At 51.9% G+C, this 27,003-nt stretch overlaps 2 protein-coding genes across 3 annotated transcripts in view; one reads left to right on the top strand and one right to left on the bottom strand.

Annotated features, from left to right (window-relative positions):
* LOC115841960 (sodium/glucose cotransporter 1-like) overlaps window positions 1–14,658 on the top strand; it is a 62,476-nt gene extending 47,818 nt beyond the window's left edge. Inside the window, 4 exon segments of the mRNA XM_030836409.2 lie at window positions 6,741–6,909; window positions 9,261–9,476; window positions 11,647–11,746; window positions 14,082–14,658. Coding sequence (XP_030692269.2) covers window positions 6,741–6,909; window positions 9,261–9,476; window positions 11,647–11,746; window positions 14,082–14,281 — 685 coding nt within the window. The 3' untranslated portion in view covers window positions 14,282–14,658.
* A 4,258-nt stretch (window positions 14,659–18,916) lies between these two features.
* Window positions 18,917–27,003, bottom strand: part of RSPH14 (radial spoke head 14 homolog) — a 62,110-nt gene continuing 54,023 nt past the window's right edge. For both annotated transcript variants that reach the window (XM_060310238.1, XM_060310239.1), the window contains 3 exons: window positions 21,350–21,575; window positions 20,590–20,726; window positions 18,917–19,163 (listed from right to left, as the gene is read on the bottom strand). In XM_060310238.1, coding sequence (XP_060166221.1) covers window positions 18,925–19,163; window positions 20,590–20,726; window positions 21,350–21,575 — 602 coding nt within the window. In that variant the 3' untranslated portion in view covers window positions 18,917–18,924. The remainder of the gene's footprint in view (window positions 19,164–20,589; window positions 20,727–21,349; window positions 21,576–27,003) is intronic.

Genomic DNA, 27,003 nt, shown 5'->3' with positions numbered 1-27,003 from the left:
TGCATGCAGGTTTTCTCTAGTTGCTGAGAGTGGGGGCTACTCTTTGTTGCGGTGTGCAGGCTTCTCACTGTGGTGGCTTCTCTTGTTGCAGAGCACAGGCTCTAGGCGTGCGGGCTTCAGTAGTTGTGGCACACGGGCTTCAGTAGTTGGGGCTCATGGGCTCTAGAGTGCAGGCTCAGTAGTTGTGGTGTACGGGTTTAGTTGCTCCGCGGCATGTGGGATCTTCCCAGACCAGGGCTCAAACCCACGTCTCCTGCATTGGCAGGCGGATTCTTAACCATTGAGCCACCAGGGAAACCCTCACTTGCTTATTTTTGCTTCTGTTGCTTGGGATTTTGGTGTCATATCCAAAAGTAAATCATTACCAAGACCAATGTCAAGGAGTTTATCCCCTATATTTTATTCTAGGAGTTTTATGGTTTCAGGTCTTATATTTAAATCTTTAATTCATTTTGAGTGGCGTTAAGATAGGGGTCTGGTTTCATCCTTTTGCATATGAACGTTCTATTTTCCCAGCACTATTTATTGAAAAGACTGTCTTGTCTTCATTGAGTTTTCTTGGCTCCCTTGTCAAATATTAGTTGACCATATATGTACGGCTTTATTTCTGGGCTCTAGATTCTGTTCCATTGGTTTATGTGTCTGTTTTTATGCCAGTACCATACTGTTTTGATTACTATAGCTTTGTAATATAGTTCAAAATCAGTATGTGTGATGCTTCCAGATTTGTTCTTCTTTCTGAGGGTTGCTTTGGCTATTCAGGATCTTTTGTGGTTCCAGATGAATTTTAGGATTATTTTTTTTGAATTCTGTAAAAGATTCCTTTGGAAATTTGATAAGGGTTGCATTGAATCTATAGATGGCTTTGGGTAGTATGGACATTTTAACAATATTAATTCATCTGATCCATAAACACAAGATATCTTTCTATTTATTTGTGTTTTCTTCAATTTATTTTATCAATGTCTTATAGTTTTCAATGTAGAGACCTTTTATCTCCTTGGTTAAATTTATCCTAAGTATTTTATTGTTTTTGATGCTATCATAAATGGGATTGCTTTCTTTATTTTTTTCAGATAATTCATTGTTAGTGTAAAGAAACACTACTGATTTTTGTATGTTAGTTTTGTATCCTGAAACTTTATTGAAGAGAGACATCTTCTTTAAGATTGAGGAAGGCTTAAAGAAAACATGAGAAAATACGTACCATGCAAATATGAACATAGATGCAGAAAATTTTAACAAAATATTAGCAAATCAGGTCCAGCAACATAGAATAATACACCATGACCATCTGGAGTTTATTCCAGGAATGCAAGCATAGTTTTTTATTCAAAAATCAATCAACGTACTTGACCACATTAACTGAAAACAGGAGAAAATTATATAGTCATATTAATAGATAAAAATCATTCAAAATTTTAAGACCTATTTTTTAATCTTAGCAAATTAGAGAATTTAAAAGATCTTCTTTATTCAGACTTTTAAACATACATGTTCTTTAAAACCTGTAGCGTTTATCATACTTAATGTTTATATTTGAAAATCTTTTCCCCTGAGATTGGGAACTAGACACATGCATCCACTATAGCCACTTTTCTTCAGCATTGTACTGGAGGTGCTACTCTGCAAAAAGGTGAAAAAGGAAACAAATATCATAAGGATAGAAAGGGAAGAAATGAAATTGTCATGAAAGACTTCATAGACAAACTTAAAATTTTACGCGGGCCTCTCACTGTTGTGGCCTCTCCCATTGCGGAGTACAGGCTTCGGACGCGCAGGCTCAGCGGCCATGGCTCACAGGACCAGCCGCTCCACGGCATGTGGGATCTTCTCCGACCGGGGCACGAACCCGTGTCCCCTGCATCGGCAGGCGGACTCTCAAGCACTGCGCCACCAGGGAAGCCCCAAACTTAAAATTTTAAAGTGAATTTAACAAGACTGATAAAAGATCAAATACAAGAATTAATCATATTTTACACGTTACACATTATACATATTAGCATTTGTAGTGTCATTAAACCATATCAGATACCTAGGAATAAATCTCACAAAAGATATGAGAAAATTGCTGAAAATTACAAAGCGTCGTCGAGAGAAATTAATGAGACCTAAGTATAGCAGGAATATACCATATCTGTGAATTAGAAGATTCAATAATGATATGTTTGTTCTCACCATATTATTCTACATACTCAGAGTAATCCCAATCAAAATGCAGTAACTTTTTTGTATGCATGTAAAAATTGACAAACAAGTTCTAAAAGTATATAGAAATACGAAGAGCAGAGAATATCCAAGGCTATTCTTGAAGATGAACAAAGCTGGAGGATTTATGCTAACAGATACCAATATCTATTGTGAAGTGATACTAATTAGACAGTGTGGTTTTATTGCAGGGGTAGACAAATTAATGGAACAGAATATCAAAAACGGCGCACAGGTATACAGTCGTCTAATTCATGACAAAGATTACAGTACAGTGCAGTGGGAAAGTGGTAAGGGGAGAAGGAATGGTACTGGGTAATTTGGCTATTCCTGATGAAAAGAATATTGACTAACTCCCTTTACACAAAAATCCATTTCAGATGGACTGTGTATCTGATGCAAAAGGTGAAACAGTAAAGCTTTTATTTTTTAAAAGTGGTCAGCATGACACCAGATTGCCAATCACATATCATGTGCATCAACAGTAGCTTTCTTAGCATGTCATTAATAAATTTTTGCATCATGTAGAATTGTGTTTACGTATCAGAATGCAAATACCAACGTCTGATTTATAACTTTTGGCTCATATTCTGTAATCCCCACATCTGTCAGGATTTGTGCCATCATCTGTGCATCTTTTGGCATGCTCTTAGGAGAAGCCATATTGCCAGGCTCCATGATAACTGATCAGACTCCTCGAGCTAAATCACCCAATTAAAGTATTCCACCTAGTGTGGTGTACCAGTGAGCACCAATTCCTGGTGTAACGGTGAGCAGAATATTCAGGAGCATCCTCACTGCCATGGCTCCAAGCACCTCCCCAAATTTTACCTTATCCTTTCAGTATCTGTAGGATCTCTAGTAATGGTAGTATGTGGGCGTGGAGGGGGTTCTTTTTCTCTTGAGTGAACTTGCCTAGGCGTTTATCAATTTTAATAATTTTTCCAAAGAACTAACTTTGGGGCTTGTTGATTCCTCTGGTTTTTTTCCCCCATTGAATTCTATTCGTTTCCTTTTTTCTATTTACTTTGGATTTACTATTCTTTTCTTTTCTTTTTTTTTTTTTTAGCTTCTTAAATTGGAAATTCATATCACTGGTTTAAAACCTGTCTTATTGTTTACAATTACCACTTAAAACTATAAATTTCCCTTTAAGCTCTGCTTTAGCTGCATCCCACAAATTTTGATATGTTGTGTCTTCATTTTTAATCAGTTCAAAATATTTCCTAATTTCCTTGTGATTTATTTCTGTGTTCATAGATTATTTAGAAGGGTGCTGTTGGATTTTCAAGTATTTAGTACTTTCCTAACTATTTTATTGTTATTGATTTCTAATTTACTGCCACTGTGATCCAAAAACATACTCTATGAGATTTTAATCTTTTGAAATTTATTGATACTTTTGTATTCTTAATTTTTGTCTAGTTCCTCTTATATATATTATATATACTGTGTATATTATACACACAGAGTAGGTATTAAAAGCTTCATTTATGATTATGTAGTTGTCTGTTTCTGTCTTATAGTTCTTTCAGGTTTTTTTTTTACCTCTTATATATTCAAGTTCTGGGATTAGGTGCCCTTATGCTTGTTATGGTTTCCTGAGGAATTAACTTTTTCATCATTATGAAATGTCCCTTTTTATCTCTGATAATACTTCTCGTCTTGAGATTTACTTCATTACTGTTATAGATCACACCAGCTTTCTTATGCTTAGGGTTGATAACATCTTTTACTTTCAACCTGTAAATATATTTAAAATGAGTCCCTTGTAGAGCACATATAGTTGTATCTTGATTCTTTTAATCTAATCTGACAACCTCTGTCTTTATAATTTGAGTTCACTTGCATTTAGTATAATCATTAATATGGCTGGAAATAGTTTTTATATTTTAATTTCTTTTTGTTGTTCTAGGCATTATAATAGGCATTATTAACCTACCTTAGTGTACTTAAAATTAATATTGTATCATTTTATGTAAAATGTAAGTACCTTGCAACACTATATGTCATTTTCCCCTTTCATCATTCATGTTATAGTTGTCATATATTTTACATCTACGTCCATTATTAACCCCAGAATACAGTGATAGTGATATAATTTTTTGCCTTAAGCAGTCAACTGCCTTTTAAAGAAAATAAAATAAGAAAAAAAAATATATGTAGCATCTTATATTTTACTCTTTTGGACTTATCATTCCTTCTTTAAGGTGCAAGTTTCCATCTGTGTTATTTCCCTTCACCCTGAAGAATTTCAGTATGTCTTGTAATGCAGGTCTGTTAGTAACAGACTCTCTCAGTTTCTGTTTATTGGAAAATGTTTTTCTTTCATCTTTATTTATTTTAAGAATTTTTATTTATTTTATTTATTTATTTTGGGATGTGTTGGGTCTTCGTTGCTGCACGCAGGCTTTCTCTAGTTGCGGCGAGGTACACAGGCTTCTCACTGCGGTGGCTTCTCTTGTTGTGGAGCATGGGCTCTAGGTGCGCAGGCTTCAGTAGTTGTGGCATGTGAGCTCAGTAATTGTGGCTCGCAAGCTCTAGAGCACAGGCTCAGTAGTTGTGGCACATGGGTTTAGTTGCTCTGTGGCATGTGAGATCTTCCCAGACCAGGGCTCAAACCCATGTCACCTGCGTTGGCAGGCAGATTCTTAACCACTGCGCCACCAGGGAAGCCCTCATCTTTATTTTTGAAGGATACTTTTGCTGGATGTAGAATTCTGAGTTGACAGTATTTTTCTTTTACCACTTTAAAGTATGCTCTTCCTTTCTCTTCTGTCCTCTTGTTTCTGATGAGAAGTCATCTATAATTCATAGTACTGCTCTCTGTATGTAATGTGTCTTTTTTCCTGGGCTTTCAAGATTTTCTCTTCATTTTTGGTTTTCAGCAGTTTTGTTATGGTGTGCTGATTGGGCTTTTCTGCACTTCTGAACCTGTAAATGAATGGTTTTCACCAAATACGGGAAATTGTTGACCATATTTCTCTGCATATTTGTCTTCTGCATCCCTCATCTCCTTTTTTGTGACTCTGCTTACACACATATTTGCTCTTTTGATATTGTTCCACAGATCATTGAGGCTCTCTTTATTTAAAAAAATTTTTCTCTGTGTTCTTCAGTTTAGAGTTCTATCAATCTCCCTTTAGGTTTATTGCCCCTTTCTCCTGCCATTTCCAATCTACTGTTAAAGCCAACCTGTGAATTTTTTGTTTCATATTTTGAACCAGAATTTCAGTTCTGGAATTTCTGTTTGGTTCCTTTTTAAATTTTTTCTAGTATCCAGTTTTCTGTCATGATTTTGCATCTGTTCACTTATAACTATAATTTCCTTTAAGTCCTTTAACATAACTACAGTAGTTGCTTTGAAGTCCTTGTCTGCTAATGTTAATACCTGAGCCATCTTGGTGTCAGTTTCCATTGATTGCTTTCTTCTTGACTATGGGTTACATTTTCTTACTTCTCCACATGTCTAGAAAATTTTATTATATATTGAACATTGTAGATAACACATTATAGAAATTCTGGATCATGTTCCTCTGAAGAATATTGGTTTTTGTTCAAGCATGCAGGTAAATTACTAGTTGATCCCCTTAAAGTTGTGGAGGCCTGGTTTTTATACTTTGTTAGGGTGACTCTGTTTCAGTTTTGCTCTAGTCTTATAGCAAGTTCTTAGTCCTGGGAGATAGTCTCTGCTTCTAAGGCATGGACATTCAGGGGTTTTCAGTGAAAAGCCTGAGGTGGTTACCTGGCCCCTCTAACTTGATGAGATTCAAACTCCAATTTCTGTCTCCCCTGCTATAAGCAGGCAATGAAATCTCTGCTCAGCTTTGTCTGCCTTCCAGCAGTTGCTTGTTGGTGGACTATCTGGCAGTTCTTCCCCACATGCACAACCAAGGGTTTAAAGGGAGTTTACACAAATCTTTAAAATCAGGTGCCATACTAATCCATCTGAAATCTTTAGAAATGTGTTACCCCTGAAGAAATTAATATTTTCCAGGTATTATTTTTTTTCTTTTTTTTTTTTTATCGTGATGTGCGGGCCTCTCACTGTCACGGCCTCTCCCGTTGTGGAGCATAGGCTCCAGACGCGCAGGCTCAGTAGTTGTGGCTCACGGGCCTAGCCACTCTGTGGCATGTGGGATCTTCCCAGACCGGGGCACGAACCCGTGTCCCCCGCATTGGCAGGTGGATTCATAACCACTGCACCACCAGGGAAGCCCCAGGTATTATATATTTTAAGCACGACCATCCCAACACAGTCTCCAAATGTGATGAAAATCTACCCATGATCCAGTAACAGGCAAATGGACCCTCAGTTTTATTTGTCCAGAAGTTGAAGGGTTTTTGCCTGCAGCCCTATGGTCCTATTAATGTTTAGGGGTATGGCTATCTCCTCTGCCACACTTATGAATGGGCACTTGAATTTAACCTAAGGAATAATTAAAACTAGCTAATAGTTTACAGTTTGTAGATATTTTATTGGCAGGTAAAAAACTCATAAAACTGCCGTTGACTTTTGGTTTAACTTACAGGTTTTTTGTTATAATCTTACTTGCTGTCTCCATTGCATGGGTCCCTGCTATACAAATGGCACACAGGGAACAACTATTTGAATACATGCAAGCAGTTTTAAGTTACCTGATGCCGCCCATTGCTGCCATCTTCCTGCTTGCCATATTTTGCAAGAGAATCACTGAGCAGGTAGGTGGGAGTTGGCATGGCCACAGCATGGCACAGTGTGAGGGCTTGCCTTCACATCATACCTATCTTTGCAAAAGTTGCCCTGAGAGGGTCTCTTGTGCTTCAGGAGTTGACACCGTTGCATCATTTGCTTTCTGAGAGATGATTTACTCCTGGGCAGCTTTGGTCCGAGCTCCCTCATGCTTGCAGGGGAAAGGCAAGCTCTGATTTGTTTTCTTCCCTTTGCAATGTAATCCACTTTCGACTGTGCCATAAATGGTGCAAAGTGTGTGGGATCCTCCTGCATGCTCATCTAGCCACAGGAAGATATTCTTCTGTTGCCTCTGTGCATGGATGTTTCCTGCTCAGAGGTTTCAAACTCACAGGGGGATGTTCAGTCATGAGCTCCTACCGCCTTCCCTGCATGAAGACCATCTCCTCCAGCCACACTTAAAACTAAATAAAGATCCCAATTAATGGTTTGATCATTTCATCAGTAAGACTGAAAGCACAGTTTGCCAGAATATTTTCATTCATTATTTGAGTCACTTCTTGACCTGTTTCTCCTAACAGCACTGAGCAGCTGGGCCTTGCATGAGTTCCCGAGCATGGTGCCTCTGTGACCTGGCTCCTGCCTGCCTCTCAGCCCTGGCCCTCTCCATACACAGTCCCTAGGCCCCAGCTACTGTTAACCACTTGCAGTGCTGATTGCCTGTCTCATGCCTTTTCTGGCCCCTCTTCATTCCTGTGGACTCTTTGCTTTGCCATGAGTATCTTTGTCCACCTCCATCTGGCTGGTGCTTCCTGCAGGCCCATGTCAGGTGTTCAATCCTCCAGACAAATCTGCTAGTGCTTCTTGCTCTGCCCAGCTCACCAGGACTCAATTGGGCACCGAGAATGGGGTGGGGGGCTGCTGGGCTCTGGAGATGCTCTTCTCTGTGCGCTCTTGGGAAGGGCAGGGGCAGAGGAGCAGGCAGTCAGGAGAACCTGCCTCCTACCGGCGATGGTCACCACCCTTGCAGTACTGGGGCCTATCACCAAGGGAAACTGGGGATCTTGTCAGTGGCTCTCCAGCTACCCCTGGTCCAAGGTTACAGCGTATTGTGGCTACCTTCCTTGACCTAGAGAACTTCTCCAGGCCTTCTCTCCCACCCTCATCTGGCTTCTGCTGCCCATCTGTTTCTAGATCTTCCCTTTTCTGCACGCCTCCTTCAATAAATGGGTCCTGTGGACCACACCTGGCCTTTGGTTTCAGCTCTTTCTCCAAGATGCTTCCCACATACTGTATCCTCTACCTCCTCCAACATTCAGCCACACCTGAGACAGGCTCCAGATGCAGCTCTAGGGCCAAGATGAAGTCCTCACTCTTAAAGAGTGGACTGTCCAGTTGGAGGAGACGGATGATACCCAATGAGCAGATAAGATTTCTGAGAGTGGTGTAGTGCTGTTTAAAAGTCAAAAAGGATCATGGAGGTTAGCAGGGTAGGTGCTGGGGGCAGGGGGAGCACAAGGACATTAGCCAAGGTAGTGGGAGAAAATTTCTCCTAAGAAAGTGACCTCGAACCTGAATCCTGGAGGATGAGCTAGAAACACCAAGATCTAGATAGAGAACCAAGCAGAAAGAAGGGCAAGTACAAAGGCCTGGCCGAGAGCACAGTGGGCAGCCCTGACATGCAGGAAGAGGTCATGCTTAGTGGCTAGAGTAGACTGACCAGGGGAGAGGGCAGAGCCAGGTGAGGTCAGCTCGAGCAGATGAGACTTGCTTCTGAGGGCAGCCATGAGAAGCCACGGTGGTCTTCAGCAGAGTCAGGGCACTCCCTAATCCATGCTTTGAAGAGATCACTCTGGCTTCTTGGACAGCGGGTGAGCAGGAGACCAGGTCTGGATTCCACCTGTGTGAGAGAAGGTGGTAGATGGGGATTGAGGTGGTCGCTGTGGAGACGATGGGACGATTTGCTGATGGATTGGTGGTAGGGCAGAATGGAAGGAAAGGGGCCAGGGATGTCTCCTGCGGTTTCTGCCTGAGCTGCCAGGGCGATGGAGGTGCCCCTACAGCAACAGGCAAGACTGAGGTCTCTTTGGACACATTACGTTTGAGATGTGTCTTCACCGTCTAACTTAAAACTGTCTCCAGTATTTCCTAAGTTTTCTGATTGACCTAAGAGAGTGTCCATGTGTCTTCGGTCTGTGTTCAGCCCAAGAAGGTGTCATCTCCTCGCAGTGCTAAGACTCTGCTTCTGCAAGGCATGTGAAGCCCTTGTTATGCTGAGTTTAGCTGACCAGTTTAGACTGGTCAGGAGGCGAGGCTGAGGATGGCTTGTCTCATTCCCCGTCTTCCTCCCAGGCAACTCTCGGGGCTCCTTCTTTGGCAGGGTGCCTTCTGGAGGCTGACTGGTGGACTTCTGATTGGCTTCTGCCGCATGGTGTCCAAGTTTGCCTACGGGGCCTGGAGCTGCTCGACAAACAGCAGGTGCTCTCGGATCATCTGCGGCGTGCACTACCTCTACTTTGCCGTCATCCTCTTCACCATCAGTCTTTTCACCGTCCTGGGGATCTCCTTGTTCACAGACCCGATTCCAGATAAACATGTGAGTGCTGCCATGAGGATGCTCAGGGGTCCACCGCAGTCCCAGTGTCCCTGTGAACCACAAGTTGGCTCTGCCAGCTTTGGAGAAAAGTGGCTGAATTCCTGCATTCTTTTTGAAAGCGGGGTGGGGGGAGAGAGGGGGCGGGGGCTGGGGGTTGGGGGGTGACGGTTGGGTCAGAAATAGGCAAATAACCTCCTTGCCTTAAAAACTAAACTAAAAAGCTTTCCAACAGGCCTCTAATTATGTATTCACTGAGAATGAGAAGTTTGGTTTTTAAAATACAAAATTTCCTTGAAGTGCTAAGGTTGCTAACCTCAGCGTGAATTAATGTAATCAGGGCAGTCCCAGCTGCCACCCACCCAGAACGGATTAAGCCAGCAGGAGGGGGGACAGTAATGCTAGCAGTGCTGTGGCTGGTGGCTGGGCACACCTCATTCTCCTTTCCCGGCCACTTCCCCCCTCCCAGGAGGCAGGTATCAGTCACCCCAGTTGGAATATAAAAAGCCTGGGCTCAGAAAAGTCAAGTCACTTGTCCATGACACCAAAACTAGCCAGCAGCAGGACTGGGCCTGACCAGACTCCATCGCGTCACCCACGTGGGCATGGCCAGGAGGCTTAGCAGGACAGGGGCTTGGCTGAGCCGAAGAGCAGCAGGGAGGGTCCTAGGTGTCAGAGGAGAGGGCAGGAGGAGCTCAGAAGGGAGGCGGGTCTGTGAGACCCGTGTGCCCTGGGGTCTGGGTGAGAGCTGAGAACTTGGAAGGCCGCCTCCCCTGTGGCCACCTTTCTGCTCAGTAGTTCCTTTTGACCCATTCCTCTCTCGCACACAGCCCCGTGGGATTGGGATGGAGCAAGTGGGGAGGACAGCCAGGAGTGCCCAGGACAGCTCGCCCACCACACGTCCCTGCCCTGCTCCCGGCACGTGGAGAAGCCGTGGGTGCTGGACCCAAGCTCCTGTCTCTCAGGGTCTTCATGGTGGACTTGTCTGACTTCTTTTCTGCTGCTCTTGTATTCTCAACTTTTTGGTCTTGCCCGCTTCTCAGGCAGCCACGTGCTTGAGTGCTTTTCCTGCCCAGCAGCACAGGTGCTCTGGAGAGGAGGGGAGGGAGGCAAAGGGGGAACCGTGCTTTCGGGTCAGTGTCTGTGCTGCACACTGGGCGCTACCAGGGGAAGCGGGACCACACTCAATCCCATGTTCTTCCTGCCCAGCGGCCTGGTCCACAGGGCTCATCGTGTAATTGGGAAGGCAAATGCAGACGTACAGCATCACCAGGAAGCAACTCAAGGCTAAACCCAGTCTCTGTCACTGACACGGCAGCAGGTTCATTACTGATGTCTTAGTCCGAGAGGCGGGGCTTGGAGGGGCTGCTCAGTCACATCCCTGCTATGTTTGGGGGAGTGGGAGAGGTGGTGGTGCTGAGATTCAAATATACCGAAGCTGGTATAATAGATTAAAACCTGCTCCGGGAGAGACTTGGTGGAAATGTTCGCTTACTTGTGCTTCTGCTGACCCCAACCCTCAAAAAAAGCAAAAAAAGCAACAGCAATTGTCTGGGTTTTACTTCCCAAAGTCTCCATATGTGTTTTCAGGAAGAGAACAAAATAACAGACTAGAAGGGAAGGGATGCTCCCCTTCTGCATCTGCAAATGCCTTGCTGAGCTTGAGCGACTAAGCCTGGCTAGGCACCAGGTCAGCCGGGTACCCCAGGTGAACCAGGTCAGGCCTCCTCTGGGCTGTGTGAGTGCTCATCTCTGACAGCCAGGAGGGGCTCCTGGAAGGAAAGCAGAGTTCCCAGGTCTACCCTGCGGGCCCATCCACCAGAAGCAGCAGACCGGAGTGATGAGCAGCTTCTCCCACCCTGAAGGGCACAGCTTCCTAGACCCTCAGTTACTGGAAGAAGCCCTGAGCGTGTTGCCTCCTACCCTACCATCCAGCCCAAGACACTGAGGTCACCTTTGGGCAGCCGCACAACCACACAGGACCAGAGCCAGCACTGAAATCCAGGGTTCCCAGGCGCCTTGCTTTCCCCACCCCATGTTCCTTCTGTCCCTTGTTGGAGTCTAACGACCCTTTTCAGTCCCTCGAGACCCTGGTGCCCAGCTGTGAGCTGTGGCACCATAAGGCCTGCGTGACATGGCCCTGGGTGGTGACATGTGCCTGCTCTCCCCCCAGCTACGCCGCCTCTGTTGGAGTTTGTGGAACAGCCAAGAGGAAAGGGTCGATCTGGACAAAGACACACAAGGGAAGAGCCCCGCACCGCAGGCACGGCCAGGTGAGAAGGGAGACCCAAAGCCAGCAGAGAGGCCTGTGCTGCTCCTTGCCCCCACCCCCGCTGTCTCCACTCCCAGAAGTACTTCCAGGCAGAGGCTCTGTCTTTCATTTTCCCAAAGATGCCTTGTGGGTGTTTGTCGAGGGTGAGATGCCTCTCGGCCATCCGTGTGGCCGTCCGGGCCAGAGAGATCCAGATGGGAGGCATCAGCAGGTGCCGGGGGAGGAGGGAAGGGCCCGTGAGGGGCAGAGAAACACAAGTGTCTGGTGATCTAGGAGCGTTTAAGCTGGGGTGGGAGGGATCCACCGAGCCACACAGATCACATTGTGCCTCAGCAGGAGGGGAGGAGGCACTGGGGACAGGGGAGGGACAGCAGGTCACAGAGTCTCACACAGGGATTCAAACCCAGAGGGATTCTGGGAAGTGGGCGGGAGCCTCTGCAAGGAGGAGGGAGCAGCCCCACCCAAGAGGGCGCCGGGGGACACCGCCAAGGACAGCCGATTTCACTGGGGCAAGAAGAGAGAGTTCCGGGAGAGGCTCGGGCCTGGGGGCCCCAGAAGGCCCAGAGGAAAGCTCTCAGCAGATGGGGTCAGAGGCGGAGTGCGGGGGCCCCAGGGAGGGTGACCTGCACCTCCTGAGGCCCTGACGCAAACAGGGATAAAGGCCTAACGAGATTAGCGCTGAGTCTGGGGCAGAGAGTCTGGGGGGACTGTGAGTTTGGAGGAGGGAGGGAGGGAAGGCCTGCCTGGGGAGAGGCAGTGTTCTGGGGCCCCCTCTCCACTCCTGCCAGGAACGTTCAGAGCCTAGAGGGGCCTGGGACCCTCTCCCGACACCTGTAGGGCAGGGGAGTGGCCTCTCCTGAGCCAGGCTGCCCCGCGCCCCTGGAGGGTACAGGGCTCCCAGGATTGCTCTCCCTCAGGGACAGAGGAACTGCCCGTTGGGGGCCACGTGTGCCAGGGGCTTGTTCTGGGGGCACCTCCCAGCTCCTCTTCTCCCTCGTCCACAATCGTGGGTGGATGCCATGATGACAGTGGCTCACACTTTTTGCCCATTTGGGATGTGCCAAGCACTGTGGGAAGTATGCCTATGTGTGACAGGTACAATTATCATCCCCATTTCAGAGATGGGGGGACTGAGGCACCAAACATTTAAGTAGTCGGCCCTGGACTCCAAAGATAACCAGGCAGTGGTGGAGCTGGGATTTGAACACAGGCAGTCTGACTCCAAAGCGTGTGCTCTTGGCCACTGTCCCATCTCCCGTCATACAGCTCTTGGGCTGTGTTTACATGATCAGTCGCCACTGATATACAGCAACCTTTTTGGGCCTGGCAGCTGCATGATGGTGTGCTGACCCAGACATCTGAGAGACCGAGAGACAGGACCAGCATGTGCCGCTCAGGACCTTTCAGCACCGCAGCAGGTATCTGCGTCTCTGGGGTTCTCTGGCGGCAGCACCCCCCCTGTAACACAGGTCCCTCCGTCACTGGCTGACGGGTTCCGCCATCCCTGGTGCTGCCCCAGCCTCAGGACACACAGCTGGCGTGGTGGCTGCCCAAGGGGATGAGACATGGAACAGGTCACAGCGCACACTTCTCGGACTGAGGTGTGCTTGTCTTATCATCAAAGAGGGATCCGTTCCCAGACTGGCTGGGCTCACGTGTGTGCGGAGCTGGCCGTGGTGCTGACCCGCGCCTGAGCAGGCCTGGGAGCGGCCAGCGTGGACTGCACTACCAGACACCGGAGGGATATTTAAGCCCCGGAGTGAGACATTTCACTGATTTGGTCCAGAGCTGTGAATAGAAACTTGCCCATAATTCCTAGACTTCCCCCGTTCCTGGAGAAAACACCAGTGATTCCCCTTTCAGGGGCCCAGAGGGCCTTACTTTGGGCCAGGTTGTGAGACTGGTACCTACCTGGAGAAGACACGCCCCAAGGTTGCTGAGGAGAGCAGAGCAATTGGGGCTTTTTCCATCCTCAGAGGAGCAGCCACTTGCCCTAGACCTACAGAGCTGTGCTGGGCGTGTGCCAGAGACGGGAGGGGTGGGCCCTCCAGTGCCCAGCGGGGAGGGCCTGCCCCGTGCCGGCCGGGGTTCTGGGCCGGCTGAAGGCTCTGCCAGTGCAAGCAAGCATGGCCCAGGCCACACCCCAAGTCCCCCCTCCGTGTCTCTGAGGGCGGCGGGAGGTGTTCTGCAGCAGCGGCTGAGGACTGTTCTCCACATTAGAGCCAGTCTGTTGGGCTTCCTGCCGGCCTCACCACTGAGAGGCGAGCCCTAGAAAGACCCCCCTCCTGTGTGTGGCCTCTTAGCCTCCTGACCTGTGCCTGTTCCCTCTGTTCCAGACATATTTGAGGAGGTCAGGAGCTGCCTCTGGAAGGCCTGGGATGTGTTCTGCGGACTGGAGCCACTGCCAGGCCCCAGACTCGCCCCGGAAGAGGCAGTCATGCAGAAGATGGAGTGTGGTGATACGGAAGGGACACAGCACAGTGCCACTTCTGAAGGGACAGAGAAGCGTGACATGCTGGAAGGAACAAAGCTCTGAGACATGCCAGAGATATCCCACTGGAGAAAAGTGCCCAACGTCTGCGGGTTCCTCTTGGTATCGCTCACAGTGCTCTGCCACTTCTACTTCTCCTAGGCAGCCTGCGGGGACGTGTGGGGAACGGGCGAACCACCGCCTCTTGCAAATGCCCTCATCGTCGAGGGGAGGAAACATTTCCTACGGGGAGGCCCACGGACGTGGACCAAGGATCACACTGATGAAAACGCGCCCACAGCGTCAACGCTGCAGGCTGACGGGCGGCGAAGCCCACTGGTGAGGGCAGAGACCGAAGATGAGCACGTCTGTCCTCTGTGTGATGAGTCATTCTCTCCAGATGGCTCCACTGCACAAACACTGGCTTTCACTTTAAATTTAATTTTGGCTTTTTATCTCTAGATATATTTGGGGGTTTTGCTTGTGTTTACTGTCAGCATTTCCTTCCTATACCCACCTCTGTTTGCTGTGTTCTCTCCTCCTTTGTAAAGGTATGGCTGCTGGCAAAGATGCTCCTCCTCGCGCCAAGGGTCCCACCCACAAGGGGCTGTGCCTACTGCCGATGACCACACAGGCCAGCTGGCGCCAAAGCTGCCGCGGATGGAAACGTTGGCTCCTGCCTGGACCCATGGTGGGGCTGAGGCGGTCTCTGCCTGAGGACCAGGCCTCCCTGTGGCTCAGCTCTGGCTGCACCCCTAAAGGGCAGGTGGAGAGGAAACTTCCCTCCTTGTTGAGCTCCTCCCAGTTCCTCCCAGTCTGCCTGCTACTGGGAGTTGGGCCCAGGGGCTGGATCCCCTTTAGCTGTCAAGTATAGACCACTCCTGGGCTGTGTCTCTGGGAGAGGCTCCCTAAGCCACCCCTTCCTCTTCCTTCTTCTTAGACCAAAATAAATGTTTTGGGTCTTTAGAAAAAGTTTCAGATGCCTTGAAGTGATTTGGGGGAGGCCCACCCAACATTGCAAAAGTCACACTCTGAAGGTGCAGTCAGGACAGCCCCCCATCCCTCGTTTAGTCTTTCAGCTGACATTTTTGAGTGCCTGCTATGTGCCAGCACTGCTGGGAAGCAGTCATGGACAGAGCTCATGGTCTAGGGAAGTAGACAATGAAACACGAGCGGTGATGGCCAGCACCTCGTGTGGCCCGCTATTTCCCTGCCCAGGTTACCATCACGTTCAAGCCATGGAGCCACCCCATGTGGAAGGACCAGAATCAACCACATTTCACAGAGGAGGAGACTGAGCTCAGCCAGGGGACCGAGTAAATGGGCCCTCTGTGCATGTGCATGTGGCAGGAGCACCCACAGGGAGGAGGCCTCCCGTGACTGAAGTAGGAGGTCAGCTAGCTGGATAACAGAGGGACAACATGTGGGAAGACAGGGTGAGGCAAGGGTGTGAGGAGGCCAGAGTGCAGAACTGTGGGAGATGGGGAGGTGGGGAGGGCAGGGTGGGCAGGGGCTGGACCTGCAGGCCTCAGGTGCTTTGGGATCCTGAGTCCCTGGGAACTTCAGCCAGGAAGGGATGGGATCAGATTTGCTGGCCGCTGCTGGAAGATGAAAGGGCGGCAGGAACACCCACCAGGAGGCTATTAGAGGAATCCAGGCAAGTTAGCAGCAAAAAAAGAAAAGACAAGGGAACAGCATCAAGAGAAGCCAGCAATTAGAAGTAACAGGACTCGAGTACTAGACTTCTGGAGGGAGGGCCCAGGGGTGACTCTCTGGCTTGAACATGTGGGCAGAGGGTGTACCAATTCCAAAGACAGGCCACACTGGAAGAGAGCAGGTGCAGGAGAAAAGTGGAGCACCGTTTGGGACATGTGGAGTTTGAGTTGCATGAAGATACTTATTGCCGTCTTGACAATGTTAAGTCCTCTGCTTCATGAACATGGGATGTCCTTCCATTTATTTAGGTCTTCTAATTTCTTTCAACAGTGTTTTGTTTTCAGCACTCAAGTTTTGCACTTCTTTTGTTAAATTGATTCCTGGGTATTTTATTCTTTTTGATGCTACTGTAAATGAGGTGGGTTTTTTTCTAATTGAGTTATAGTTGATGTACAATATTATATAAGTTACAGGTGTACAACATAGTGATTCACAATTTTTAAAGGTCATACTCCATTTATAGTTATTTTAAAATATTGGTTATATTTCCTGTTGTACAATATATCCTTGTAGCTTATTTATTTTATACATAAGAGTTTCTACCTCTTAGCCCCCTATCCCTTTTCTTAATCGCATTTTCAGATTGTTCATTGCTTATGTACAGAAAATCCTGCAACTTTGCTGAACTCATTTATTAGTTCTAATATTTTTTAAGTGTCTTCCTTGGGATTTTTCATATATAAAATCATGTAGTGTGCAAGTAGAAATAGTGTACTTCTTTCTTTCCAACCTGGATGCCTTTTATTTCATTATCTTGCCTAAACTGCCCTGGCTAGAACCTCCAGTACAATGTCAAGTAGAAGTAGTGAGCGCAGACATCCTTGTCTTATTCCTGATCTTAGAGGGAAAGCATCCAGTCTCCTCATCGTTGAGTATGATGTTAGCGGTGAGTTTTTGCAGATGTTATCATGTTGAGGAAATGCAGCTCTTTCCTATTTTGCTGAGAGTTTTTGATTCTGTTTTAGTTTGGTTTTTTTTATGAATGGGTGTTGGATTTTGTCAAGTGCTTTTTTTGCATCTATTAAGATGATCATGTGGTTTCTGTTCTTTCCTTACACGTTACATTGATTCATTTTCACGTGTTAAACCAACCTTGCATTCCTGGGATAAATTACAGTTGGTCATGGTGTATAATGATTTTCTCATGTGGTTGGATTTGGTTTGCTAATATTTGGTTGTGTTCTTGTGTCTATATTCATAGAGGTCAATAGTTTTCTTTCTTTATGAGGTCTTTGTCTGGTTTGGGTATCAGGGTAATACTGTCTTCATGGAATGAATTGGGAATTGTCCCCTCTTCTATTTTTTTAAATTAGTTTGTGAAGGACTGGTATTAATTTTTGCCTGGAGACATTTAAGGGTAAGTATTAAGTTGGATGGAAGGTCCAGAACACAGCAGAGAGGCTGGCGCTAGAGACTCAGACTGAGGGGAGAGAAGACAGTGGACCAGCCTAGCTAAGAAGTGAACCTGGTAGAGGAAGCCCAAATCAGGCAGATGAGATTGTGCAAGAGAGCAAACAGAGATGTCAGGTTAAGAAAGAGGGTTCTTTCTGCAGAGGAGACTAAAAGGGCACAACCAGGGCCCTGGGAGGAGCACCAAGACAGCCGCCACAGGAAGGGAGCACTGGCACCTGGGTTACTGCTCGGGCCAAGCACAAAGAGCACAGGAACTTGGCAGCAAGAAGTCCAGAGCCCTTCAAGGAGGTGGTAAGGGTGGAGCCAGCGTGCTATGGTTGAGGCAGGATGAGGAAGTGGAGACCCTCAAGCCCCTTTTTTCCTGAAGGAGGAAAGGTTTCCTCTTACAGGGCCTTTTTTGAGAATGAGATTTAACCTGAAACCCCAGCTGGGCCCGGCAGCAGGTCCCTCCCAGTACAAGAGGGGCTGCTTGGGCTAATCCTGGAATCCCAGGATGCAAGCGTCTCTGTGTTTCTGCTAGGAAAGTGAAGGCCCCAGGCACTGGAAGGACTACAAGAAGGCACTCAGCTGGGGATTCTAGCTCTGCAGGTAGCGTCTATTGTGGGAGGTTCTGTCCCTCAGGAAGTGTGGCTGCTGCTTGGTGATGTAACAAGGGAAACCTGGTGTGAGGCAGGGAGCCTCAGAAAGCTCATGGGGGAGATTAAAGCTTCGGCTCAGCCCAAACGAGGCCAGCCCTGAAGCTGAGCTGCTCCTACAGCTTCTCCAACAGAGGGCAGAACCCTGCCAGACCACCGGACAGGTTGGGTCGGGGAGATCAAGGAGTCCCCATGCCTCCTCCCCTCCAACCCCCCGCACCCCCCCCCCCCCCCCGCCAGGGCTCTCCAGCCTCCTTAGCCAGTTTCACTGCGGGAGAAGCAAGGCCGGTGGAGGCACAGGTGGGAGCTCTCTGGAGGGAGGCCTGGCAGACAACAGGGGGAGGGCTGTGGGGGAGGCCAGCCTCAGGCCAGCCCGAGCTTACGAAGGTGACTTGGCTTTGGAGAACACAGCTGTTTGGGGGGAAGACCTTAAGGAGCTGCCCTGTTCTGAGCTCTCATCCCTGGGGTGGGGGTGGGGGCCTCTTACAACTCACCCTCCTCCAGCAAGTGCCCACTTGGGGTTGCACCTGTGAGCTTCCTTCCTGTCGCCCCACGTGGGGAGGGGGCAGACCTGGTGAGCAGGGCCACACCCAGCCACACCCCATGGGCCTATTCACTGAGCATCCGGCTCAGGCAGTGCTGCCTGGACCAGCTGTTCCTTCCCCCACCCAGCTCCCTGCCCCCACCTTGTCCCTAGACGCTTGGCCCTGCTCTGTGCTTTCCCAGGGGACTCGACCACAGCAGACAGCAGGGATGCCTCGCACCCGGCCCTGGACCCTGGGTTCAGCCTGTGACCCTGTCCTTCTGGGCCAGGCATTTCCCCTTTGGCAGGAGAGAGGAGAGCCGTGACCTGCCCCAGAAACATCAGGTGCCATTCAGACCAAGATGAAGAGATTCAGCACATGTATTCAGGCATGGAGTCAGCAGGTGGGGCCGGTAAGAGGCTCAGGGTTTCCACTCAATGACTTTGACGGCGATCTGGGCTGCCCGCTGCACAGCCGCGCTGGTGTCCTCCTTGAGGGCCCGGAAGGTGGGCACGTGGGACTGCAGGATCTTGCGGCCCTCGGGGGCCTCGGCCAGCATGGTGAGGACCTTGATGGCATTGAGGCGCGCCTTGCTCAAGGGTGAGTGCAGTAGCTCCAGCAGCGGACCGATGGCCTCCGTGTCCAGGGCTGCGTACTTCCCTACAGGGCACCAACGCCAGGCGTTCCTGGGGTTCCCTGCCCACCTTCCTCGCCCCCCAGCCCTCCCAACGCAGGCTCCACACCCTCCCTGCCCCCAGCCTGGGCCCTGCAAGCTCCCCAGCCGGCTTCTCCCCAACCACCAGGTACCTGTCCCGCAACCCAGTCCTCTCAAGGCGGCATGAGGGGTCTTTTGAAAATTAAAATCCAATCGAATGAGAAGGGGAGACGCCCCTCCTTAATCCTTACTTGCTGCCCACCCCCTCACCCGCTGAAATGCCACGCTGCCGCCCCCTGCCCCCTGCCCCCAACCCTCCTACACCGAGCACTCTGCTCTTTGCTGCCAGACCGTCCAGCCCCTTTTGCCCTGCTAGCTCCCCTCTCAGAGGATGCTCTGCCCCCGTACTGTGCCCACCGTCTCCCCCAGGTTACTCTTCACTCTGCCGCCCCTGCCAACCTCAGATAGCAGAGGCTGAGACGTCTGGGTCCCCATCGCCCAGCACAGAGCCTGGCCTGTGGCAGGGGCTCAGGGCTCCTCGGCTGGAGTGCTAGCTCAGGGAAGTGACCACATCTCCCCCAAATTCCCATGTTGTCCGGGCCCCGTGAGAGCCCCCCAGCCCTCCAAGCATTCCTACAGGAAGCCCAGGTAAGACACTGACTGCACTGAGGACGCCCAGGAGATCCACGCTCATGGGGAGCCCCACACTGGGGGTCGGCACCCTGACTGCACGATCAGTCAGAAGGGGGCTGTGGACTCTGGGAAGGCCCCAACCTCCCCCCCTGGTGCATCTCAGATTTCACCGTCAGGACGAACTGGGGAGTGGCAAGGAGTCCCAGCTCTGGGGGGATCTGCAGACTGCTGATTGAGAATCAGAGGCCCAGGTAGTTAGTTGTCCGCGGATCAGCAAGGAAGCTCAGAGCGTGGGGCTGGCACAGGCAAGGGAAGGTCAGACAGCTTTCAGAGGTCCTGCGGGGACCCTAGCCTCCAGGTGGGGAAACCAGCCCAGGCCCTTCCTACCGCCCAGGTCAGGTGACTGAGCATGGAAGCCTGGCTGCTGGGAGTCCGCATGGGGGAGGTAGCCTTACGCTCCTATGCGCCCCCTCCACACTGAGAAAAGTAACATTGATCAAGAAACGCAGCAGAAGCAAGGGCTCCAGTTTTTGCTTAGACCTCAGCATAACGGACTCATGGGTGGCAAACGAATCAATCCCAGAATTTCGGCTCACAAGAGGCCTGGGTCAGATGCAAGAATTCCAAAACCAGGGAACAGAGGGAATAACAGGGAGGGGCCCCAGGTGGTGGGCCCTCTGTGGCCTGGAAGGAGAGGGCGGAGCCTGGGACCAGGGAGGGGCAGTACTCAGCTTGCTAGGGGGCTGCGGTGACCCCCCACCCCAAAGGCGCCGACACCCAGCCAGCAGGCAGCCTCACCTTTGGTGGTCACTGTGACGTACATGAGGGCCCCAGCTGCGCTGGCCTGCACCTCCTCTTCCTTGTCCTTCAGCAGGTGCACCAGGATGGGGATGATGTCGTGCTGCCACACCTGGTTCTTGCCCTCCAGGGGGATGCTGGGCCAGAGAGGGGGCAGCTGGGTGGCTGCACTTGGAGGAAGAGGGGGATAGGACCACCCCAGGGGGACACCAGGGGAAAGGACTTGTGTTGAGACCATCCCTGGTGGCCACGCCAGGGTGCAGAGGAGCACTGGTGTGAGGTGTGGGTCCCACCCCGACACTCAGATGACCTGGGAGCACGGCCTGGGGCCACAGAAGGCCAGACCCAGGAGCAGCGGTGGTGAAATGAAGGGAGGTGGCCACAGCTAAAGCAGCTCTGAGGCTCTGTGACCCTCAGGCTCCAGGCTGGGATTTAGACTGTGATCACAGTGACACTGGGTCACTAGTGACTAGACGCCCGCAGCTCCACGTCCTGACCTTCCTCGGAGGAAGTCTAAGTGTGCAGATGGTACCTCCTGTGCTTGCCTTCCTCATGCGAGGGGGACAGCCCTCTCGTTTTTGCCGGGAGTGGGGGCTTCCTGGGACACAGGACTGTCAGGGCTAAACCCAGGCCTGGGCATGCAGGTGCCCCAGTGGCGGGCTCCTCTTCCCCCAGGACACAAGCAGGTGAGGGGAAGCAGGGGCCTGGGGCGCCACTCCTGCGCTCCCCGCTCCGTCCCTTGTCCCCGCCCAGGCCTCACCTGACTGCGATTAGTGCTTGGGCTGCTTTGCTCCGGATGTTGCTGTTGGCGCTCAGGAGCTTCTCCTTCAGGAAGGGCACCACCCGGCTGGCCAGTGCCTCGGTGGCGTCCTCCATCAGGCAGGCGGCCAGCGTGTCCAGGAGGAGCTCCTGGATCCGTTCCTCCTCCGTCTGCAGCTTCCCCACCAGCGAGGGGATCAGGCTGCTGTTGACAATGCCCTTGGCCCCTGCAGGACAGGAAGGGGCGCTGAGGGTGGGCCAGTGGGCCACCCCCCACCTGTCACCTGTGCTGGGAGCTGGAGGGCTGGCGAGGGGGTGGTATTTGACAAGATAAATTGCAAATCCCCCCCTCGGGCTGCCAGGCAGGGGGCCCAAGCAGCCAGCATGTGGCCGTGGGTGACAAGCTGGGGTGAGAACCACGAGGACCCCCAAGGTCCAGCCTTTGGTCGCCTGTTACTGGGGGCACCAGCCTGAAACAGCGGCCTGAGAAGCAGAAGCCACCTCTGCAGGGCCCAGGCACACGGGGAGCCTCCCTCCCCCGCCAACCATGGTGCAGCAGAGAGAAGGATGGGGTACCCGTCAATCCCCTCCTTCCCATCTGAAACATCTCTGTGATGCTGGAGCCGCAGATCAGCCTGGCCAGCCGTGGGGACAGGAAGAAAGCTTGCAGTGGAGTCTGAGGTAGAAGATTTAGAGTGAACAGGCCGGCATCTTATGTAAAAAGAGCTGTACCCCCAACCACAGTTAGTGGGCAATCCACAGAGTCCGGCCAAGGGGTCTAAAGGTGCCCGGTGGCGCTCAGGGAGGGGGCTCCACATGGCACAGCTGGGAGAAAATGCAGCGAGGCACCCCCCTTCCACTGTCAACGGTTCTGCCTCACTCCTTCCAGCCTCTACTCCCACGTGGGGAGTCAGTACATGGCTGGCTGCCCAGAGGAGACCCCAGAGATGGCCCAGGCGGCAGCCCAAGGGTGCTCACAAGTGCCCAGAACTGCTGGCAGAGCAGCCGCCACAGAAAGAGAGTGGGCACCGGGGAGGGTGGCCCTTCCCTGCCGCTCTAGGTGTCACTACTGCCCGACAGCCCACCCTCTCCCCGGCCTCCCCAGCAGCCCAGGCTGCCCACCGTGAAGCCGTCCACAGCCCCCATGGAGGTGCCACCAGTGGACGCCTCTGTCTTCCGCCTTCCCAGCTCAACTGTCTAATTTACTCTAGAGAGACAAGTAAACAGGTTCATTAGCCTAAAGGTCTCTGAGTGCCAATTAGCACCAGGGATTTCTTTCTTTTTTTTTTTTTTTTTGTGGTACGCGGGCCTCTCACTGTCGTGGCCTCTCCCGTTGCAGAGCACAGGCTCCGGACGCGCAGGCTCAGAGGCCATGGCTCACGGGCCCAGCCGCTCTGCAGCATGTGGGATCCTCCCGGACCAGGGCACGAACCCACGTCCCCTGCATCGGCAGGCGGACTCTCAACCACTGCGCCACCAGGGAAGCCCCAGGGATTTCCTCTTTGAAGACACCACCCAGCCTTCCACCCTCACTCCCCAAGGACATGAAATGGCAGGTGCCTGGGGCTAGGGGGTGGAGAGGCAGGGCAGCATGTCCAGAGGCTCCAGTGTCCCTGGCCAGCTTCTCACTGGGGTGTCGGGTGGAGCTGCTAGCTCTGTCCATTTGTTCTCAGGTGCTCACAACACAGGAAAAGCAGTTTCCTGCTGCTTCAAGAGTACTGGGCTTTTTAAGATTTAATATACACAGATTAAAAAAAAAAAAAAAAGGCTAGTTGGACTCCTAAATGCATCCAGCTATGTGACCTTAGACAAGTTACTTACCCTCTCTGAACCTGGTTTCCTCATTATTAATACAAGCCCACCTGGAAGGGGGTTGTGCAGTACCAGTGGAGTAGGGGGTGGGAAAGTGCTCTGTGTAAGGGACTGTCACCATGTGCCCAGACACCCAAGCCTGGCACAGCGAGAGTCTCCCAAATGCCACCAACATTGAGTTCCAGCTGCAGGCAAGCCTGTGGTTGGGGGTGAGGGCTGAGGAGCAGGATACAGAGATAAAAGCTGCACAGTCCCTGCCCTGCAGGAACACCTGTCAGTGGTCCGGAAGCCACCTCTCCTGGTGGCCTGAGGCCTCTCTCCCCTTCAGCCCTGCCCTCCGGCCGGGCCACCACCAGACAGCACATCTGGGCCTCCTGCTCTGGCTCCAGTTCTGGCTCAGGCACCGGCCCCCAGGCTACCTGCTTGCCCCGGCCACAGTCTCGCTCGGCCACGACCTGGACGGCCACTGTCCAGCTCACAGGGCAGAGGTGACAATTTGACCTTCCAAGAAGGACTGTGCTGACCGATGGAGGGATAATGTTCCTGACAGAGGGCCACCTGAGCAAAGGCAGGGGGTGAGGGATTTGTGCATTGTCAGTCAGGGCTCGATGGTGGCCTCACTTGCACCCGGGTCTGGGCTTCCCGGGAAAGCCCAGGGAAGGGTGCTGCTGTGGGAGCGACAGGATGGGCACAGGCTGGGGGGAGGGCAGAGGGAGGGAGTCAAGGCCGGAAGCTGGAGGTGATCACCTCCACTGCTCCCCCGATTGCTGAGGAAACCAAAGCCCAGAGGGGCAACTCTAGTGCCCAAGGTCACACAGCAGATGGGGAGAGGCCAGGCCTTCAGCCGCCCGGGTTTTTGTTTCCCAGGCATTCGTCCTGGGCCTCTGCTCCTAGAAATGCTGAGCACCGGGACCCAGTTCATTTTGAGACAGAGGGAGATTAAAAATAAAACGCGTGCCGGGTGTGCCTCTCTGCTCGTTCACTTTGCTTCTTTTCAGCTAAAAGGAGAGTCGCAGGCCTGGCTATTTATAATTAACCCAGATCTGCAAAGCCTTGTTCTAGTTGGGGTGGGGTGGTGCACAGACCCCCAAAAAGAAACAAATCAGAGAAACCCACCAGGCCCCCAACAGCCTAGACCCGGCTGGCAGGGTTGGGGTGAGCAGGACAGGTGGGGCATGGAGAAGAGCCGGCCAGGAGGGGGCACCCTCGGGCAGTGGGGAGACCAGTGGGAGAGTCTCCGGGGACCGGTCATTACTGCCTGGGTTGACACATGTAGATGAGGAATTCCAGGTCCTAGGGGCTCTGGATGTGCAGGAAGGGAGGCCTGGGGGAGCCGGGCCTTGTGGGGCAGAGGGGCAACGGTAGGAGGCTCGAGTGTGCTCGGGGAGGGCCCAGACTGGCATGGCTACTGGGCCAGGATGGGCTGGTTGATGGGCCACAAAGCTCAGCTGGGATTGAGGGTCACTATGCCCCTGGAGTAGAACCCCTGGGGTTGAGGTTTGGCCACTTCCTGGGGGCCACCTCAAAGGGCCCCTTGTCGGCCAGCTCTCCCTGCTGGTTGGTGAGGTGCTGGGTGGGCTCAATCACCAGAGCCCCCTTCCCCTTTCTTCCTCGGAGCCGAGCTGTGGTCTCCCGGTCCCGTTCTCCTGGCAAGTGAGGACTCAGCCCCGGGAGCACACATCCGCGCCTGGCGCCCGGGCCCCACCGTGCCTTATCTCAACCCGCCCGCCCAGCTTTAGCCTCATGTGTCCCCCACTGACCCCACCCACCCTCGTGCCTGCCTTTGCTCGTGGGGAACCCTTGCTGTCCTCAGCTTACTCGGCCCCTCAGTAGCACGTGACATGCTGACCATGTTTTCCTCCCAAGATACTCCCCCCGTGGCCCTGGGACCTCAGCTCCCCGCTTCCACCTCTCCGGCTGCTCCTCCATGTGCTTAGCAAGCACCCCCCCTCCCTCCAGCATCCCGCACAACGTGGTCCTCGGCCCCCACCATCCCCCCTTTCCCCTCCACCAGGGGCAGCTCCTCTCAGGCTGCAGACACCACACGGCCATCCACTGACGCCAGGTTGCCCGGCCAACCCCCGGCCTAGGCTGAACTCAGCCTCATGGACTGACTTCTCCGCTTTCTTATTTTCTCTGGGCTGTCTAGCTGACATTTTTACTTGATTCTGCATTTAGAACGACGCACCCTGTGGGACCGGGCCTACCGTAAATAAACATGAAACAAAAACTTGCCATCCTCCTTCTCGAATTTAAAAAGCTAATCTTCAAACTCTCCAGTAGTTCTTAGGCCGACGCCCCAATCCTACACAAGGGCCACCAGCCCGCAGCGACTGTTCCCTGCCTCACCCCAGCCTGGCCTTGTGGCATCCTCACGGCTCTGGCCGCACTGGTCCTCTGGGTTCATCCAGGCCTCACACTCCTTCTTGCACAGCGTCTTCCCCACCGTGGAACGTGCTTCCTCCCGCCCCAGGTCATGGGCCACCTCCATCCTGCTCCTCCTGCCACAGAGCCCTGATGGGTCTCCCCCTCCAGGCTTCGCACAACCATCACGGGGGTACTATCGTGCAGAGGTTCTAGCAGGCAGGCTTGGGTCTGTCTAAATGCTAGGACTGTGCCAAGCGCAGAGGAGGTCATCAGTAAATGCTTGCTGGTTGAAGGCTTACAATCCCTGCTTGACCCTGGGGGAGCTCTCACTTCCAGGGTCAGGGGAGGGGGCAGCAGCCAGCCCCGTTGGGCCCCTCCGTGGGCTAGCCCCTCATCTCACACCCGGACTGCTGTGCGGGGTCTTCCCATGCTTGCAGCTAGGTTTGCCCCTGCAAACAGCTCACTTCTGACCCCTGGTCCCCCAGTTGCCCTCACCATCTCTGAACATGTGTCAACATGTATCTCCTGTTGGAATCACCCTCTAGGGACCATCTATTGTTATATTTGTCTCCTTTTGATAGAAGAGGGAACTGAGGCTCATCCAGGTGAAATAACTCACCCCCAGGGCAGGGCCTGTGCCTGTTTCCTTCCTGCTACCACGGCCATTGGCCTCTGAGTGGACCTCTGGGCAGAGGCCCAGCCTGACCCAGCCTGGCGGTGTGGAGGACACGCACACAAAGCAGCCCCCGGAAGTCGGCCACTTTCCACTGGGCCTCAGGGGCCACCCCGAGCCAGCATGTGCCAGGCCTAGTCTAGGTCCGCCTCAAGATGCCCATCACCAACATCTGTCCTGTCTCTGACCATTTAGGCAGCACCTTCACAGGTGGGCAACCTCGCTGGGGGATGTAGTGCAATGGTCTCCATTTCACAGCAGAGGAAACACTCTCAGAGAGGTTAGCGGATGACATTGAGATGCCACAGTGTCCAGCTGGCAGAGGTGGTCCCTGCCTTCTGACCACAGGCCTGGCCCTATCTCCCTCTGCCAACGGTCCGTTCCAGTGCTTCTGCCCACCAGTGGGGTGATCCTAGTAATAGGACCATGGAGGTGTGGGGTGATAGGGAAGTGTTAGCGGGGAGCATCTGCATTTACCTGGATGCTCTGGGGTGCACAGAGCTTCAGGTTACAGTGATGGAAAGGACAGAGTGGCACTAATGTCTTGGTTCTGGCCTGAGTCTTTAACGCACAGGAGTGAGGGGCTCCCGGTTCTGAGGCCCACAGATTGGCTCCCCCTGAAATTGAAAGCAGAAGTTGGCAGGCACCCTTTGGTGCATTTTGCTGAGTACCAATGCCTTCTGTGAGCTTCCCAAAGGCGCCCATGGGACCCTAGCCTCAACTGAGCTGGCTCCCTCCCGCCTCTCTGGTCTGGGGGACCGCTCCTGGGCCCCCCTCCTGTCCTCCCTTCTAAGGCAACCTTC

The sequence above is a fragment of the Globicephala melas genome, chromosome 13 (assembly GCF_963455315.2).
Source record: "Globicephala melas chromosome 13, mGloMel1.2, whole genome shotgun sequence".
NCBI classification, from domain to species: domain Eukaryota; kingdom Metazoa; phylum Chordata; class Mammalia; order Artiodactyla; family Delphinidae; genus Globicephala; species Globicephala melas.
Note: the sequence above shows the minus strand (reverse complement) of the source record. Positions and strands in the feature narration are given on the sequence as shown.